The sequence below is a fragment of the Schistocerca americana genome, chromosome 8 (assembly GCF_021461395.2).
Source record: "Schistocerca americana isolate TAMUIC-IGC-003095 chromosome 8, iqSchAmer2.1, whole genome shotgun sequence".
Classification (NCBI taxonomy): Eukaryota; Metazoa; Arthropoda; class Insecta; order Orthoptera; family Acrididae; genus Schistocerca; species Schistocerca americana.
The window spans coordinates 323,287,593-323,308,405 of NC_060126.1; the positions used below are offsets into that span (position 1 = coordinate 323,287,593).

Genomic DNA, 20,813 nt, shown 5'->3' on the forward strand with positions numbered 1-20,813 from the left:
ACTGTAAAGGAAGAGACCTTTATGTGTGTGTGTTGTCCCCACTTTCCAACGCATCAGTCGCTGCCTGTCGGTTGCTGAGGGAGAAACAACATGTTTGTCGGTTTACTGATTCTCTCAAAATGACAATGTGTTGAGCAAAGATACTGCATCAAATTTTGTCAATAGCTTGATGATTCTCAAAGTGAAACAGTTTGTAAAATTCGGCAGGTGTTTGGAGAAAATGCGATGGGTGTAACACAAATTAAGGAGTGGTTCAGCCAATTCAAAAATGGCCGCACATCAGCGGAGAGTGACCAGCGTTCTGGCAGTCCTCAGACTGCTTGGAGTGCAGCTGTTGTTGAATTGTGCATCACAAAAATGCACCAGAAGGACAAACAGTGACAAAGGAGTACTATCAAGATGTTCTCCGTGACGCAGTTTGGTGCAGAAGACCAGACGTGGACGGCAAAAAACTGACAACTTCATCATGACCACACCCTTGCACATTCATCCCACTTGATCCAAAATTTCGTGGCCAAACATGAAATTACAGCCGTGCGCCAACTTCCCTACTCTCCAGACATGACATCTTGTGACTTCCAGTCGCTTCCAAAATTGAAGACGCCACTGAAAGGATCCCATTTTGAGAGTAGAGAAGAGATAATGTGGAACACGACGACGGAGCTGAACACCATTCCAAAAGAAGAATTCCAGACGTGTTTCCAGCTGTGGAAGGATCGGTGGGCTAAGTATGTGCAGGCACAAGGGGCCTACATTGAAGGGGATTAGGGTCCCAACCCCGTCACATATTCGAAATATTTTTTCTGGCCAAAGGTCCGATACTTTTTAGACAGGCCTCGTATTTCTTATTTCTGGGATTTAAGTTCATAGCTCTAAAAACGACGCACTTTTTTAGTGTCGTACAGATCTCGTGTAAAAGATGCTGAAGTGTTTGAAATGCTCTACTAGTGGCGAGTGTTACATGGCTCGCTAAGACAGGTTTTGCCAAGAAGCAGACAAAAATATTCAGTACATGTGAGCCTTGCTACCAGGTGATGTTGTGTGAAGCAAGATATTTCTTCCACAGCGTGGCTGGCATCTATTAGTTTTTTGAACTGGGTGACATCACAAAATGTGCAGTTTCTCCACTTTGCAAAACCTGTGTTAGTGAGCTGTGCTTCATTATTTCATGTTACCATTTTCGTTTCAGTATATGTTGAAAAGTAAGTTACGAATTGCAATTTTGTTTAACAGTTAATACATGGCATTAATATTTATTTATACTTGTTGAACTAAGATTATGGTATAACTTTTATTAAGCACAGTACCCAAGTTATGTTTTTAATGTTTATATGCATCAGATTAATTGTGCAGTTTTCATAATTAAGTACCTAATAATAAGAAAACATCTTTCACAGATGAGTGCTGGTAGCAGATGTACTTTCAACCTTCTGTGGTAGCTCAATGAAGAATACTGAGTATGGTTAAATGAAATGAAAAAAAAAGACAAGTATTTTGTCTACTGTAAACTAAGCAAAGATCATTTGGTTTAAGTAATGTGGGTAGAGATGCATTAACAAGTCATATGGAAGGGAAGAAACATAGATTTGCATTTAAACTTTCAAAGAAATGTTTACCTGGGTCTCGTTTTGTCAAAAAAGATTTAGAAGCTGGTTGAGTCACAGAGCCTTTACATCTGGAAAGTGATGACTAAGTACAGTGCAAGCATTTTGTTCGTCAAATGCCACTTCTGATACTCGTGCAAGAGAAATTCTGTAAACATGTTTAATCATCGGAGCAATCGACAAAAGCTGAAATTGTGTGGTGCCTGAGTGGCGTGATTCAGCAAGATCTTTTTGCAACACAGCAGATACTGTTTCTCTTTTTATGTTGTTGTTTCCAGATAGTGCTGTTGCACCAAAAATGCAGCTATAGCGTACCAAAGTTGTACACGCAATTTTTTAGTGATATCATTTCAAAAACTGTAAAAAAAGTGACTGTTGTTGCATGCTGTGACAAAAGTTTAAATATAATCACTCAGAAGCAACAAAAGGATTTTGGAATACCGAGAAAAATGAGGTCTCCCCGAGATATTTAACATCGGTTTCTTAGGACAAACAACATGAAACTTTTAAATGAGTTAAAAAGTGGTTTGTATGAAGAAAACGTGAAGAAATTTATTCAAATATGAATGGATGGTCCTAATTTCAACTTTGAAGGTATTGCAAGAGTTAAGTGAGTTAAAACAATTACAGGTGCAGTTCTTTTAAAAATTGTTACATATGTATTACACACACTACATTATGCTTGTAATACAGATTTTAGAAACGTTGGTTGGAATACAGTAGAGTTTTTGTGACCATTGTATTATTTATTCAAGGATATGCCACAAGAAGAGGTAATTATATTAACTCTACATGTTCCAGTACTTTCCCACTTAAGCTTTGCTGAATGAGATGGCTAGAAAATATAAATGTAGCTCAGTGTCAAATTTATCAGTATTTGTTACAGATGATGATCAGAGTCTGTGTGTCAGACCAGTCAGAGTTTCAAAGTAGTTTCAGAGCACATCACGCGTAAATTACTTGGCACAAAATTGAAATTTTTTGTATCTGTTGCTTCACACTTTGAACCATTTTTAACTGGGTCCCAAAGTGATGTCATCAGCTCCCATTCCTTATGGTGTGTTGACAAATATTGTGAAGATTTTTATGAAATGTGTCATAAAAGAAAGTTTTGAACAGTGTATCTTATTTTCCCTCAACTGACCTAACAAAGGTAATTTTATTCCTTCAGGAAGTATTGATCTTGGTTTTGCAGCAAAAAATAGTTAAAGTAGGTTAAAGGCATCACTGATTTAAATATACTACAGTTCCGAAATGACTGAAATGTCTGTTCATCCTGTATGAAGATACTGTTACAGAAGTTAATGGAGAAGTCACCATTAAAATTTTCTTTGACGAAGACAATTTCATTTTTAGATCCAAATTTGGTGGCATTCAAATCAGCAGAAGCAACCACTCATGTACACTTGTGCCTTCAGCTTGTGGTTGAGAAAGAATGGCTTTCTGGAATGCAGAAGCACCAGTTTAAGGAGTTTATTGCACTATCAAGAATAAAAGAAGAAATGTCCATGTACAAATGAAAGGAAAGTATACTGGATCAACACTGAATCAAACTTTTAAGCTCATTTGTGGAAGAGGAATTTCCTGATGTAAGATCTTTGGTAAGATTTATTTCCTTAATTTCTCATGGGAATGCGTAATTGGATTGGGGGTTTTCTGTGAATTCAGAATGTGTCATAGAACATCGAAAAGAAAATATGCTGATTGCTCAGTGGCAGGTTTTTGATGGTTATTATTTCTGCTGGAGAGATAGTAAATTTGAAATAACAACACAATTCATATGTATAGTGAAAAATGGTCATTCTCATTATGTGGAGTCACTGGAAATGGAGAAAAAAGAAAACAAGAAAACAAAAGGAAAAGGCAGAGTGGCAGAGAGACACTGAAGAAATTAAAATTCTTGCAATGAAAAAGTTAAAATTATTAACAGATGCTGAAAAGGAAGAGGAACTTAATGAAGAAAAAATTCAAGAACTTGTAAAGAAGTCTCACAAAAAACTTTCTTCCTTATAGTTACGTATGTTTGAGGCATCTACAGAATTTTTAGGAATTTCAAAATAATGTTAAAGTTTTTCTTACAATTTGCATGTGGAGAAGATTATCTACTTGCAATACAGTTACATGTGTGTTAATGTGACTAGTATATTGTTCTATTCAATACTGATTGTGTAACAGTAAAATATAAGGAAATACACTCTCCACATCATCAAACGGGAGATTCAGTTTATTAAATACCATCTCACAAGAAGTCTTCCAAAAGTGTGTGAATTTTGGATTTGCATTAAATTGTAAGTATTTTGCCAGTATTTTTATTTAAGTAGTAGGCCATTAGTTAAACTTATGCCTGTTTACACACAACGAATAAATGTGATATTTTCAATATTTATCACAATTTTTGATGGTCAAATCAGTTAATTTAATCTTATTTCGGGTGTCTATTAAAAATGTGTGCACTTCATATCTGGAATATTCTTGTCAGGTACGTGTGCTTTATCCAGTTTACTTTACCATTTGGTGGCACATTGAAATGGCAATTTGCCTGAGTACATTAAATACTTTCAATTATACTGCATCACATAAAACCGGCAATTTAAAGAAAAGTAAAAATACTGAATATTTTAAGCATGCTCAACATTCAGTTTCTACCCCTAAAAAGACTAATATTGCAGATGTTGTGTCATTAGGATTAAAAGGGTAGAGTGATCAGCTAAGCTTGTTCACACATTTTACATAAAACATTGAAACTTTTATTAAATTTAACATTATCCCACATCAACATACCAAAACAGACTTACATGGTGTCACAGCTCAAAGAAATATGAATTTGAGAGCAAGCCAGAATTACTTAAGACTTAAGCCTTCACTTACATCATTTAAGAAAACAATTCAGCAAATCTCATATCAAGACAGCTTTATCCAGTGTGTCTTTCAATTATGTAAACAAGTTTGACAGTAACAACAAATTCAGAAATACTTAAAGTGTTAGGAGAAGAAAGGCAGGTATGTAACGCAACAGTGAAAAAATCTTATCTGAAGAAAGAATTAATGGTTTAGTTATTTAATAACTGGCAGCTAATACCTAACTGTGGCGTATAAACCACAATGTCTTTGAGAAAAATATGCTTCAGTCAAGACAAGTGTAGCTTAATTGTAAAAGATTAAATTGAAAATTAGGCAAGACACACATATAACAATAACTAGCAAAGGAAACTCTCGACCACATGGTTCTCTTCGGCACATTATTATGCAAACATAGGGAATGAAGCTGCTTAAAGACTGGTACATCAATCACGGGGAAAACTATCTTTCAGCATTTCCAACTAACATTAGAAAAAGCTATAATAATAGACACAGTACATTCATGATACACTCATGTTCAGAAAAAAAAAAAAAAAACAGAACACCATGAATGTTTATAGAGGAGATGTTCATATTCACAGAACATGTATGTTAGTATATTCCGCAGAACGTGTATGTTAGTATATTCTGCAGAAATGATTAGCATTTCAGTCACCCTGTTCAGCATGTGTCCTATTGTCTAGTAGGCACAGAATCCACCATGGGCCCTGATAACTTTTCCATGCTTGATGACATCAACAGGTATAAGGCGTGAATGGCCTATGGTATAGCCACCCACTCTGCATTTATCTTGTTCCATAGTTCATCTGTGGTGGTTAGCATTGGATCACAGCACTGTACCTGTCGTTTCGCCATATCCCATACATTTTTGATTGGTGGCGAGTCTGGTGATCAGGCAGGCCAGGGCAAAAGGTTGACATACTATGACACCAAGAAGGCAAGTGTTCATGCAGGAACATGTGATCATGCATTGTCTTGCTGACAAATGGCATCTGAGGTGTTATGAGGAAAGGGTATGGCTACGGGTCGCACTGCTCTCACATGCACCAACTGTCATTTGTGGTTGTACCCAATAGCACTCCCCACCATAAAGCGTTAAGTTGGCGCCGAATGTCTTGTGCGAATGCAGCCACTGTGATGCTGCTCCCACTGTCTGCAGTGAACCAAAATGCAGCCATCATTTTCAAACAAACAGAACCTGGATTCGTCCGGAAACACTGTTTGATGCCATTCCTATCCCCAGTGACATTGTTCCATACAGCACTGCTGTCTGGCATGTTTCTATACATTCATCAAAGGCAGTTGGAGAAGTTGACAAGTCACATGTAACTGTGCCATAATAAATGGCAACGGACTGTCACCACTGATAGTGTATGATGTGTTACATTGTTCCACTGTTGCGCTGGAGCTGAGGGGGGGAGGGGGGGGTGTTGGTTGATGTCTGGGTAGTGCAGTCTGACCCATCTTGTTGTGTTCTATGGCCTTCTTTGAACCGTTCTGCACACACCCATTGCACTTCTGAAACACTTCATCTTACATGAGTAGCAATTACCCGGATGGATGCATCACATTCTCTTATGCCAATAAAGTGCCCTCTTTCAAAATCACTGATTTTATGGTGCAGTTCATGCAGTATGTTTGCCAGGAGTCCTGTATGTCTCAAGTCACACTTTTCATCCACCTTCAGTTTATAGTGGCAATGAGAGCCGCAGTCACATTTTACCAGTAGGTGGTGGTGCGCCATGATGTTGATGTTGATGTTGGACCCACAGGCTAATGTGGCTCAAATGCTAACCATTTCTGGGGAACATACTCGTGTACATGTTCTGTGAAAATGAATGTCCTATCACTAGTTGTTCAAGGTGTTCTGTTTTTTTCTGAACATGAGTGTAATATAAGGCATAAACAGTGTTAGCTTCCATTTTTCACTGCATTCTGCACCTGCATCACTTTCCATCATACCTGTGGCAGACATTTAGCACATCAATTCTTTCAGGTAATAAATGTAAAGGGAATCGAATCTGCAACAATAACTAATAGCTAGTAATCACTGTTCTTAACATCAAGGCAGTTCAACATTTCCTTTCACTACTTCTACTGGCTGGCGTAAATACCAGTACACATTCTAGTAACTGATAGTTAATCACTTGAGTACAACTCAGATTCATAAAATAATGAGGAGAAATTTAAATGCCAAAAGAAACAATCTGTATTCTTTAATTCAGGAACACAGTCTGTCGATGGACTCAAGACAGTACCTTTTAGCACAAATAGTAGGTACAGCCCAGGCTCACTACACACACAAGTGCACACTCTTCCATCGTACAGGCCCAGCAGGATACAGATGTCTGATATACAGTCTTTCAGAGCATAAACTTAGGGCACACACCAGGCCAGTTGTGGACATCTGTTTACAAGGAAAGCCGTCACAACTGTCTGCTTCCTCGTCGCACTCAGTACTGTCACCAACTGTCTCCTCCTTGCTGCCCCCCCAGATAACTACTGTTTCTGGTAGCTATCTCATAAATCACAGATGGTGGAAGTAATGCCATCTTAGGTCACACATTGGAACAGTGCCAACTGTGACACACTATTTGGGAAAAATAAAACTCTGGAAAAGTCTTGGCAAAATCAAAGAAGTTTAATCGGCCAGTAGATTGGTCATCCTGGCATGGTTCCCAGGGCTAGATACATACATGTGTTGATCCATTGTGCCTTCCAGAATGATGAGATCACCCAGAGAAAGCCATGAAAGTCCCCAGACCATAACATTCCCTCCTCTTGCGTGGACTCTTACAGGTATTGTTGTAGGATGTTTACTTTCAGATGTTTCATGTCATACATGCCAATAACCACCTGTCTGATGGAGCATAAATAATCATCTGAAAAGGCCAACTGTTGCCACTCAGTGGACATCAAATTACAGTATTGTCATGCAAATTCCAGCCTTTGTCATTTATGAATATCAGTGAGGATGATTGCTTGAACAAGATGCCTGCTCCTGAGGCCCATACACAGCAATGTTTGGTGAATAGTCGTAGAGGAGACACTGTTGGTAGCCCCTAGGTTCATCCAGCAGTCAGTTGCTCAACAGTTGCACATCGATTCGCCCTTACGTATCTCCACAGCCTTCATTCATCTGTCATTTATGGCCCTTAGTGCATCACAGTATCCTTGGTGCCCCATTTGGATAGTGCCACCTTGCATTGCGCAGTTAACTTTACCTTGCCATCTCGCAAACAGTTTACAAACTTAGTAATTTTGGGAATGCTTCCGTCCTTGGCCCGAAAGCCAATGATAATGCCCTTTTGAACGTAAATAAATTGCTCGTTTCCTGCTTTACGATGACTGCACTGTTTTCTGCATCCCCTGACGCACTTTATACACCCTTCATTGCTTGTGCTGTCATCTGTGAGAAGTTATTGACAATGAACACAGGCAGTGGTCCATTTATGTGACTGGATTGTGTATATCAATTTACCTAAACACACTTGCTTACTGAGAAACAATCTTTGCTTTTCTTGCTGCTGCAGTTCACTTGCAGCAGTTCTGTCATGACAGTTCACAAATATCTCAATATTACAAAATGGCTAAAACAGCCACATGGTTCCAGCTGCAGGTTGTCAATCTAACGGCTTTCAGGGGCAAAAATAATTATTTTCTGTGTTTCATATTGACCGGATTCAAAAATTTGAAACACTGTCTTCTTCTCCTTAAGAGGTATAATTCTTCATTAAATGTGTAACTTAAGTACTAAAGTTAGGAAACTGTGTATGTGTCTTGATGCAGTGTAACTCATGGTGTGCAAATAGCACAGACTGTATTTATCCAGTATTTGAGAGTGAAAGCACTTGATGACTGCCATCAAGTGCACACAATTTCAAACCCTTTTGGAAACTTCTCATTGACATACCACAGAAAAATAAAAGGAAAAAAGATTATTGCATACATTTTTGCTTCTTATGCAATAAAACATCAGCATTGAGCATGATGTTTAAATTTATTACTTCTTTAATATCAACTCTATTTGCAACAAATTTTGCAGACAGTATCCACATATCACTGAATGTACTGCAAAATTGTCATTTTATGACTCATAATTTGGGAGATATGGTGTCAAACATTGAGATGCTTGAAAAATTAACTTTCCTTAAAATGGCATGCAAATAACCCAGACTATGTTCATCCAGTGTTTGTTGATGAGTGCACTTAGCAATGTCCAATAAACTTTAAACAGAATTTGAAAACTTTTGTGAGCCTTCTCTTGCTTACTGCCCCACAAAATGATGAAAGTAAAACAGTTTACAAACTACAAATGTAATGTTTTAATGTATTATTTATTTGCTACTAACAGCATTCACTACGCATTTTGCAGACAAGATCAACATATGCCACAGAATGTACCTTCAACATTGTATCATTGTATGACCCACAGTTTAGAAGAAAAAGTAGCTTTTCAGAAAACTGTAAATAGTTCTCGCTACCCAAAACTAATAAAGCCAACAAAATTTGGGGTTTGTGTCCTCAACCATAAAGTTTTTGCGTGCTTAACATTAAATATTTAACACATTAATCATTTGTAAACTTGTAATCACATGTTTGAAACCGTTTTGTACATGGGAGTTATATTCTTTAAAGAAACAAGGGGGGGGGGGGGGGGGTGCCATAGTACCAGTTGTTAAGGTTTCTTCCTGTTCCAGTCAGATATGGAGCACTAAGAGAATGATTGTTCAGATGTGTCTGTTTCTTCTATGATTAAATTAATCTTGTCTGTATGATTCCTATTTCAGCAATAAATTGGAGTTGTAGTATATTCTTAGACTTATTATTTAAAGCTATTTCTTGAACCATTTGAGTAAACTTTCTGTCCACCTCTCCAGAGTCTGCCAGTTCAGTTTCTTCAGTGTATGTGTGAAACTCTCCCATGGGTCAAACGAACCTGTGACCATTTGTGCTGCCCTTCTCTGTATACGTTCCATATTCCCAGTTAGTCATTTTTGGTTCAGATCCTGGACACTTGAGCAATATTCCAGAATGGGTCACAAGATTTACTTTTAAGCAATCTCCTTTGTAGCCTGAATGCATTTTCCCAGTATTCTACCAGTAAACTGAAGTCTAGCAATTATTTTGCTCATGACTGAGCCTATGTTATCATCCCATTTCATTTTCATCCAAAGTGTTACACCCAGGTATTTGTAGGAGTTTGCCAATTCCAGTTGTGATTCGTTGATAATACAGTCATAGGATAGGGTGTTTTTTTGTTTGTTTGTGTTGTTGTTGGTTTTTTAATTTTTTTATATCTTCTAAGAAATTAACAGCTTTGTGTCTACATAATTTTTACAGCAGTTACTTGGCCCTATCGAAAACATCAAGGAACACTGTGGTTAAATTTCCACTGTAAATTACAGATCCTCCTCACTCCAGCCCCCCTATCTTGTAAGGTGGATAGGTTGCATGTGCTCAGGTCAGAACAATTTCTGTTAGGACAACAGCCAGTAAAGCACTTTGTTGAACGTGTCTTGCATTCAGAGTACCAGGTAGGAGGACTGGTTGCACGCGTAAATACGTTCAGGGCACACAGGGACAGGTACAAAGGGGCGTGCGTTAACACATCCAGAGCAGTTAAAGGGTTAACTCTGACTGAAAATTGGGGAAGCAGCTGCTTTAAACCGCGTTCTGCCTTTCTCACCAAAAATTTTGGCATGCTAACATATTTGGTCTCTTTTAACACAGAAAATGCTAGATCTTTTCAACTTGTCTCTCTTTGTAGTTCAGCCTTTGTACTCAGCATCTCCTTCTCTCTGCCATTGTCTATTTATGTCCTTTACCACTGCCTTCTCTTTCACCCATTAACGTAAAGTCAGTAAAGAAAAGTCGTATGGCATGAATGGCTGGGAGACCCCAAAGGGTGAATTCATTTGCCTAATTGGAAAGGTTTTCCCTATCATCTGTGCCTGCAGGCAGCTTTCCACTGTGAAGTCTGAGAACTGTGTAAGTAAGTGTATCTGTTAAAGTGTTGGCGACTGTAATTGTGTGTGTGTGTGTGTGTGTGTGTGTGTGTGTGTGTAATGTAATATCATGTTCATGTTGGATGATGATGATGATAGAAGTTAGACGGTGAAACATCATGCTGGCACATAGCCTACCCTCTTGAATAGTGCCAAGGGAGCCACTGAGCTTAACGTCCCCGTATAATGGGCGGATCACCAACAGCAGTGCCAGTCACATGTGCTCTCTTCATGAGACACTGCAGAGAGGTTTGGAATTTAATCTAGGACATTGGTGCAAAGACTGGTGATCAGAAACTTTTTACATTGCCTCATATTGTCTTTACGCCAACCACTGTCTCCACCTTAACTCAGTAGCTCAAAAATTCTGGGGTTCAACTTGATGTGGTGGTATATTACAGCATCAGTGAGGGACTAACATTGAACTTCAAAAATAGAAGGGTGCTACATTGTATCATGGGTTTCCTGTGTTCTATAATCAAGAAAGTGATATAAATAAGATTACATGAAAGTCTAATGAACAAAAGTGAAGGCTTCCATTTCAGGTCAACTTGGGGCAATGAAATACCAAAAATTTAACAAGTGTGTACTCTGATTACTCTGTCAAAAATAAACATGTGGCCATTCCTCTAACACGACTCTCACTTTGGAGGGCTTGAAATTTACTATCCTGGTGTTACTCTTGGAAATGAAAGATACTACCAGAAAGAATAAATAATAGTCAGACAAGATCCAGACATTTTTTGTAGAAGATAAACGACAAGAAACTAGTTGAAATGTCACCTCAGAATGAACATATTAACTCAATTAATTAGCCAAGAATAATTCAACCATTACAGGGAGATTACTGCAAAAGTCCACATTTGTGTATAAACTATCTGGTACACAACAGTTCTTTGTAATGCCACATTTCAAAGGCATCTATAATCTTTTAATTTCTGTCTTCCAGTTTGTTGTGAACCTACGAACATGAAACAATGCTCATTCTTGCAATGACAGTGAGTTTAGATACTGGACTCTCATCTATGAGTAGTAGTGTTCAAACCCCGATTGGATTCTTAGAACAGTGGAAGAACAGCATGAGTGTTGAATCGTGTTACTCATTGATAGCTATGGAAATCACTTAGACGTATGGAATGTTCCTGCAGTGGCATTTTGTGTAGCGAGTGTCATAATATGGACTTTGTTTTTGTGATATGATCCTGGTCAACCAGTTGCAGTTCCATGTGTCATGATTACTGGAACCTTTTGATTAGTGATTTGTTCTGTACTGCATATGATGTACCAATTTATATGTGACTTTTCTGATTTTTGCTTGATGATGCACTTCAAGTTTTATTTTTATAAATTGGAATTACTTAAGTCATGTGGCTGACTCACAGTTGCTCTAAAGCCTAATGAGAACTTCTGGCCATTTTAGTATTGACTGGCAGAACTGACAGGATGATCCTAAGTAAGCTGTGTGAGCAGTTTGTGTTGTTAAATGATGTAAGAAAGTGCCTGAAACACATACCATACTGAAGTGAAGTGTAAATTACTCATAGGATAGAATAGATGTTGCTGAAAAATGAACATAAGATTACAATCATAGCTGTTCATTGCAAGCAATTTCTTTAAGGATTTTCCTTGTTCGTGACTGCATATTATATTCCATGTATTTATGTACTCTTGTATATTTAATTTGTTATTTTTGTTGTAAAAACTTCTCTTATTGAAAAATACTACTTTTAAACTTGAATGAAGCCTTATCTTTTAGGTACATGATTTCTATTGCTTCTGTGTTAGTGTCAAGAATTTAAATTAAGTAAAGTTTCCTTTAAATTATATCTCTGAGCATTATCTGGTTGTTTTTATCAGGGGTGTGCAAAATTTATGAAGAACACCTGAAGAGGCAAAATCCAAACACTCCATCCATCACATACGACATAAGCCAGTTATTTGATTTTGTTGACCAACTGACTGACCTCTCATGCCTTGTGTAAGTATATTACATTTTATTTAATTGATTTTCAAAGCTCTCTTCAACTCTGTTAGCTTTCCATCTTTCTCATCTGCCTCCTTTTCTAACGAATAATCACTTAAAATGTTTGGTAGATAGATAGTAAAATCCATTTAATTTTGTTCTGTCATTACCACTTTACTGTTTAAAAATTTGCAAGTATGTTCATCACTTCTGTCATCAGTATTCAGTAATACTATATATCATGTTGTAAAAATGAATATTACTGGTAAGCACAAGTGCCATGTATGTTTCCATAAATTGAGTGATGTTTTACTCGACATATTTTTGATAAAGCATTCATGTGGATTGCCTGTGTGTTGCTAAACATCTGTGAAGGTTGTTTGAAGTTAGAGTGTGAAAGTAAAGCATCTCCAATCTCAGATTGTTTAAGAGGAGCAGTTACAAACTTCATTGTAATTGAGAAGAAATCTATAATCAAGAAGAAATCTATTTGGCAAGTGCATTGACTTGCATCTTCTCTCTCTCTCTCTCTCTCTCTCTCTCTCTCTCTCTCTCTCTCTGGAAGCAACTGAACACTGCGAAGCAAGTGATACTTCACACTGTTGCTAGTTATTTCTTTTCCTTTCTTTTCCTCTTCCATGCATGAAGGGGGAAAATAATTGTCTTTATCTTATATCTCTATGAGCCCTAAACACTCTTATTTTTTCCTTGCACAGCGTTAACATTGGAGACATTAGAATTGTTTTGCAGCATCTTGCAAATGATGGCTCTCTAAACTTCAATAACATTTTACAAAAAGATATTCGTCTCCCAAGGATTTGGAACCAGTCAGTAACAAATTTAGCGGCAAACGTATGAATTACTGCTATGTATTCCTTTAATTTTGCCTAGTGGGGTTCTCAAACACTGGAGTAGTATTTCAGAATTGTTAGTGCATGTGTTCCGTAAGTAGTTACAGAACTCTCCCTTTCATGTTCTTTACAACAGACCTTATGTAATTGTCCCAGTATGTATCATTTCACAACATTACACCTATGAGTGAATCAAGCAGCATAGCATTATCCTGGATTTGAATGTTACAGTAATGTTTCTCCTATCTTTCCCAATTAACTGATATTTAGATACATTTAGCACAAACTGCCATTCATCATACCAAACAGAGATTCTGTCAGTCGTTTAAAATCCCTCCTGTCGCATATAGCAGTAACAGTGGCATCAGCATACAGTCTCAGATTGATGGGTAATGTACATGGAGAAAGACAGTAGTTCTCTCTCATTTCCATGGACACTCTCGATGTTACCCTGATCTCTGATGAAAAATAGCAGTCCCTGACAGTGTACTCAGTTATATGACTCAACAACTCTTCATCCCAAGCCACATACTTGTAAACTTATTAAGTGTGTTCAAATCTTAATTATGTCTGCAGTGTAAATGTTACTACCACAATTACTGAAAATCTAGGTTTATAAAATCTGCTTATTGGCCTACATTCATGCCCCACATGATATAGGGTGATTTCATGCATGTCATGTCAACTTGTGGTCATGAATTTTTCTGGAAAAATATATATTAGACCTCTTATGTCATAAGTGTTAAGAAATAAAGTATTTTTTTACCTTAATTTTTGTAAGTGGTATGGCCCTTTGAAAAATGTTTTTTCAATAACTCTTAAAATAGTAGAGAACAAAAAAAATATGACTAATGAACCAAAACTACTCTACACCTGGCAGATGTTTTGCGTTAATGCTCCCTCCTAGTGTGCTGAAATTTAGTTGACACCTGCACGCTTATTGACTTCATTAAACTTACAAATTTAAGACGAAAATATGAAATGTAAGTTAATTTTTTCACTTACCATTTTTTTTCTTATTTGGAAAGTCACAGAATGATGTCTTTTGTCATATTACCAGATACTATTAATGTAATTATAAACATTATCTTCTCTGTTACAGGTTTCTGTATTATGTAAATATTTACCAATTATTTACTCAAAAACCCGCGACCGAAAACTTTTGAGAGCTAAACAAAATATTGTTTGGTTAATATGTTAGTAGACAGTGCAAAAACAGTGGGCAATATTTTTCTGTGTAAAAAAAACTTTTCAACATTCTGTATATTTCACACCACTGAATTTCTAGTGTAAAATATGCATGTTGGTAACACTGTTTCCAGTGCTCCTCTGTTTATTACAAATGAGTGAGAACTTGCACATAAACCATTCTGCATTGAGTTTTGTGTTTGATTTGAAGTTTTTGTTAGATACAATGTCAGTGAGGAAATACAGTAGTGAAAGAGTGAGGTGTGTGGACTATGAAAAAAGACAGAAAAAGGTGATGTTTAAGAAAAGTGAAAAACACTTCACATTTGTTGGAAATACGTCAGAGGTATTGCAGAAATATCTTGGTCCTCAAGTGATGGTATTAGTGTCACATCCAATTTGCAGGAATTGCTACACTCACTAAAAGGAGAAATTTAGTGACAACTGACCTGAACAGTCACCATCACCCGAAAGTGAAACTGAAGAAGACAGTGCAGATGTTTGTATTTGTGGGTGTGAAGTTGTTGGTGTGTTGAATGTTAGCATTTCTGCTGTAGCCCCTGCTATATCCCTCCTTAAATGTCCAGGAAAGGTAAGAAGCACGAGAAGAAAATAGTATGTAAAAAGAAAAGTGGAAGAAATTGAAACAAGTTTTACACAGGCAACATCTTAAAAACTTTGTGAAGTGTATAATGTTGATGCCTTTGGTGCAGAACCTGTAGATAGTGATAAATTATATATAAAAACAAAGATGAGGTGACTTACCGAACAAAAGCGCTGGCAGGTCGATAAACACACAAACAAACACAAACATACACACAAAATTCAAGCTTTCGCAACAAACTGTTGCCTCATCAGGAAAGAGGGAAGGAGAGGGGAAGACGAAAGGAAGTGGGTTTTAAGGGAGAGGATAAGGAGTCATTCCAATCCCGGGAGCGGAAAGACTTACCTTAGGGGGAAAAAAGGACAGGTATACACTTGCACACACGCACATATCCATCCACACATACAGACACAAGCTTTGTTTTTATATATAATTTTTCCCACGTGGAATGTTTCCTTCCATTATATTGTAGATAGTGATATGCGCACAAAATGTGATGTTTGGTTTCAAAACGTGAAAACTGCTCTCTCAGCATTCACCTCTACTGAGAAGGTACAGTTGCTGACACTGATACCAGGTAGCTACTCTAAGCAGCAGATACAGCAATACATACCCATTTCTTAATAAAGAATGAGGAAGGCTATTCGGCTTGCCCAGATTCTTACTGTGGGTGTCCGTTGCAAGGCGATAAGCATACTGTTGCTCTGGAATATTATCTAAGTGATGACAAAGATTGCAGCAGCAAAGTCCTAACCAGGCTGATACCTCTGTTAGTGAAAATGATGAAAGAGTTAAAAAAAAGACAAGATCAATAAGAGAAGCATATATGCTAATGAAAAAGGAGAACCTGAATTTAAAAACTGGAAAAATGGGTGAAATGTCAGCCAGTCAAGGAAGTATGCACACATATTTACTTCATTAATTTGGAACTCGTTTGTTTTGCCATAAACAGTGTCACAGGAAAGAAGTACACAGGGATGGACCTGATGCTTTTGTGCATATGTGAAGAGCCGCAAGATAAATGTTGGTTTCGAGAGTGCAATGTGTTGTGGTGCTGAAGTGATGAGTGTTGAAGCATTACACCTTCAGGATATTGACAATGATGTAACCTATGTATTGTAGGAGGGAGGAGGGTTAGTGAAGAAGCCAGTAGAGTTAGAGAAGTTTGTTGCAGATGCTAGGCATTGGGTCATGAAGGAATAGCTCACTAACATATCCAGAGGATTCAGAGGGGCCATAACAGAAATAAAATCGGCCACTTCTCAGAATACTGACACATTAGTTCTTCATTTTGGCGTTGCTGAGAACTGGTCTGTTGCTTTGCAGAGTTACCACTGGCACACATCACAGGTATCAATACTCACATGTGTTGCTCACTTCCTTGGAACATCACGCTGTTTTGTTGTCGTCAGTTATGATCTCATTCATGACAGTGCACATGCATGTTACACTGTCGGCATGGTAATTGATAACATAACATCTAGAGGCCATGCATTTCCTAAATGTGTGTGTAACTGTTGGTGCAGCATCTCATTTTAAAAACAACTTTCAGCCTTATCAGCTTGTTCAACACTGTAGTGCAGGAATTAAGACAAAAAAAGGGTATTTTCAGTAACAGGTTATGGAAAAAGTGCATGTGAGGGGGTAGGAGGTATTTTTCAAAGAGATTCAATCTCCAGCATGAAGCCTTTGATGGTATAGAGATGTTACTGGATTTATCCACACCATATCAGCATTAGTAACAAACGTGAAACTCTTGATTCTAAATGAAAGTATATTAATGGAATTCCATTTAAAAAGAGACAGGAAAGGTTTGCTATGAAACCTTGATAGCAGAGCATTCAATCAAATCACCACTGGGTTTGCGTCATGGCATGGCACATACATTGCAAAAATGGTTCCTTGTCAAATGCTGAGACCAGACTATACATTAAGACTTTGTAGTGAGCCACTTCATTTCTTGTGTATATGTCAATCATTGGTGTGTGGGGCAGATAATAAGTCTCTTATGAGCTGCAAGATATAACCGTCTCATTCATGCCAGCTCATGGTCCTGCTAATGCTTTCAAATGGCCATAATCAAAAGATCAGTGTGCAGTTCCCATTTCTCAAGTACTGCTCTTGTTGAATCATCTTTGTCCGTGTGCAAATTCAGCTTGGCTATACAAGTTCGGTGACAAGCAGATGAAAAAGCAAATGAGCTCTTTTCAACATTGCAGTCTTATGTTGTAGACAATTTTAATTCATGGGCAGTAATGAAGATGTAAAATCATGACAGAAGACAATAATAATTTGTGAATAATGTCATAAAAAGAAAAATGGGCATAAATATTCTAAATACACTCCTGGAAATTGAAATAAGAACACCGTGAATTCATTGTCCCAGGAAGGGGGAACTTTATTGACACATTCCTGGGGTCAGATACATCACATGATCACACTGACAGAACCACAGGCACATAGACACAGGCAACAGAGCATGCACAATGTCGGCACTAGTACAGTGTATATCCACCTTTCGCAGCAATGCAGGCTGCTTTTCTCCCATGGAGACGATCGTAGAGATGCTGGATGTAGTCCTGTGGAACGGCTTGCCATGCCATTTCCACCTGGCGCCTCAGTTGGACCAGCGTTCGTGCTGGACGTGCAGACCGCGTGAGACGACGCTTCATCCAGTCCCAAACATGCTCAATGAGGGACAGATCCGGAGATCTTGCTGGCCAGGGTAGTTGACTTACACCTTCTAGAGCACGTTGGGTGGCACGGGATACATGCGGACGTGCATTGTCCTGTTGGAACAGCAAGTTCCCTTGCCGGTCTAGGAATGGTAGAACGATGGGTTCGATGACGGTTTGGATGTACCGTGCACTATTCAGTGTCCCCTTGACGATCACCAGTGGTGTACGGCCAGTGTAGGAGATCGCTCCCCACACCATGATGCCGGGTGTTGGCCCTGTGTGCCTCGGTCGTATGCAGTCCTGATTGTGGCGCTCACCTGCACGGCGCCAAACACGCATACGACCATCATTGGCACCAAGGCAGAAGCGACTCTCATCGCTGAAGACGACACGTCTCCATTCGTCCCTCCATTCACGCCTGTCGCGACACCACTGGAGGCGGGCTGCACGATGTTGGGGCGTGAGCGGAAGACGGCCTAACGGTGTGCGGGACCGTAGCCCAGCTTCATGGAGACGGTTGCGAATGGTCCTCGCCGATACCCCAGGAGCAACAGTGTCCCTAATTTGCTGGGAAGTGGCGGTGCGGTCCCCTACGGCACTGCGTAGGATCCTACGGTCTTGGCGTGCATCCGTGCGTCGCTGCGGTCCGGTCCCAGGTTGACGGGCACGTGCACCTTCCGCCGACCACTGGCGACAACATCGATGTACTGTGGAGACCTCACGCCCCACGTGTTGAGCAATTCGGCGGTACGTCCACCCGGCCTCCCGCATGCCCACTATACGCCCTCGCTCAAAGTCCGTCAACTGCACATACGGTTCACATCCACGCTGTCACGGCATGCTACCAGTGTTAAAGACTGCGATGGAGCTCCGTATGCCACGGCACACTGGCTGACACTGCCGGCGGCGGTGCACAAATGCTGCGCAGCTAGCGCCATTCGACGGCCAACACCGCGGTTCCTGGTGTGTCCGCTGTGCCGTGCGTGTGATCATTGCTTGTACAGCCCTCTCGCAGTGTCCGGAGCAAGTATGGTGGGTCTGACACACCGGTGTAATGTGTTCTTTTTTCCATTTCCAGGAGTGTATATCATTTTTGTTATAAAATGCTTTCGAACAGAATTATGAATTGTTTTTTCACCCATTTACAATGTTGTAAAGTAACTATTTTGATCCATAAGTACCAGTTTTGCATGACATTGACTTAAAATCAGCAATCATTTTAAATATTTGAGTGTCCATGATTTTTTGACCTTCACAGTTGAGCTAGGTCTACCTAAAAAGTTTCTCACATTTTGTACGGGCAATTATTGCCCACTCTGATTTTACAGTCCTTAAGTACAATGACCAAACTAATGTACCCTGAAATTCATAGAACATTTAGGGTGTGAGTTTTGGAGAAAAAAATTTCTAGATAACCAAAAAGATTGAGATTCTTTCTTCTTTATGTACAAATATTTTGACAGTTTAAGAATTTCATGCATTATTGTCATAGCTGACAGTTAGCAGCCCTTCTGCTTTGTCATTTCACAAGACAGTTAACAACCTGTGACTAACTATTTATATTTTCAAAACATAATTTTGAAATTTGCAAAAAGCTACGAATTTTCATAGTTTATTTTTTTTAAAAAAAAGGCTCAGAAGTGTGTATTTATTAATCATGAATCATAGTACAGGAACAATATTATGAAAGGAAAGTTGCTACTCACCATATGACAGAGATGCTGAGTTGCTGATATGCACCACAAATAACTTTATCACACATACTTTTTTCCGGAAACTTTGAAATAGTGTCTTCAATGTATAATTCGAGGTGAAATTGCCCTAAAGCGTGCAATCTGTTACGCACAAGTGATGCATTGAAAATCCATGCTGATTTATGAATAGAAGCTTTTCCCTCTTAGAAACGCAACACACTCAAGCTTGGAATTTGTTAAAGGATACTGCAGCAATATATTCCTCTAATTTTTTACATCTGTTCTGCCTTACGTGATCATTCCATTTCATATAATCAACAATTTTATGCAAATAGGTGTTTGTATGGGTGCACTGATTCCCATTGTGATTCATTGTGATAATGTAGTTATAGGATGCTACACTTTTTCTTTGCGATGTGCACATTCAAAGCAAATTCCTAATCACTGCACCTTATTGAAATCTAATTAAGCCCTGATTCAGTATTTGCCCAGTTTTTCTCAGACAAAACTTCATTACAGGTAGCTGTACTGTTTGTAGAAAGTCTGCTACTATTAATATTGTCTGCCAAGTCACTAACCCCTAAACCAAACATATTTAGCAAGAGAACTGTTCAGAAACATTCACATTTTTTAATTATGTTATGTACACCTTTCTGAAATATATAAAGATTTCTGTTCAACTTTTGGGTTCTTTGCTGTAATGTTCTGAACTGTATCACAAACAAATGTTTTTATAATACTGAGATATACTAGACATCTCAGGCTGTGAGAAAAACTAAAACACATTTATTTGTGTTATTTTAATGCAAGCGTAGTTTACAGATCTTTTACTGTGTGATATTTTCTGAAGCAAGGTAGTACATACAAAGTAGCATTGCAGTCTATATATTAGTATCGTGTTTCTTTCCTTACATGTTTTCTGATCGATCCCCTTATTTAGGAGCTGATATTGCACTGTTTGCTCAGCTTGGATTTCATCTATATTAGTGGAATGATTTCTAGAAAACGCCTTACTGACAATCTAAGGGGTGGAGGTCTTGAATGAAGCATACCTCGAAGTTGGAGAGATGACACTTGCTTTGTTTCAGTTACAGATTCTTCTGTAGTGCTTGCCTGGAACTTCATACTGGTCGTACTTCCTCTTGACTGTATGTTATAAACTAATTCCATTCTGTTTGTCAGAACTGACATTGCTATCCACGTCTTAGCTGCTCACTGCCGAATAATAGACTGAGCTTGTGAATCAAAATTTATTGTGGATATTGCTACCACCACTTACTGCTCTTCATTGCACGACCCTTGAAAGTAAACAACCCACAGCATGCAAGATTTCCACACTTCGTATGCAGCTTTGAACACTGACT

At 38.5% G+C, this 20,813-nt stretch overlaps 1 protein-coding gene across 1 annotated transcript in view; it reads left to right on the top strand.

Annotated features, from left to right (window-relative positions):
• The window catches only part of LOC124545159 (enhancer of rudimentary homolog), a 73,044-nt gene that overhangs the window by 29,971 nt on the left and 22,260 nt on the right, over nucleotides 1-20,813 (top strand). The window contains exon 3 of the mRNA XM_047123993.1: nucleotides 12,329-12,449. Coding sequence (XP_046979949.1) covers nucleotides 12,329-12,449 — 121 coding nt within the window. The remainder of the gene's footprint in view (nucleotides 1-12,328; nucleotides 12,450-20,813) is intronic.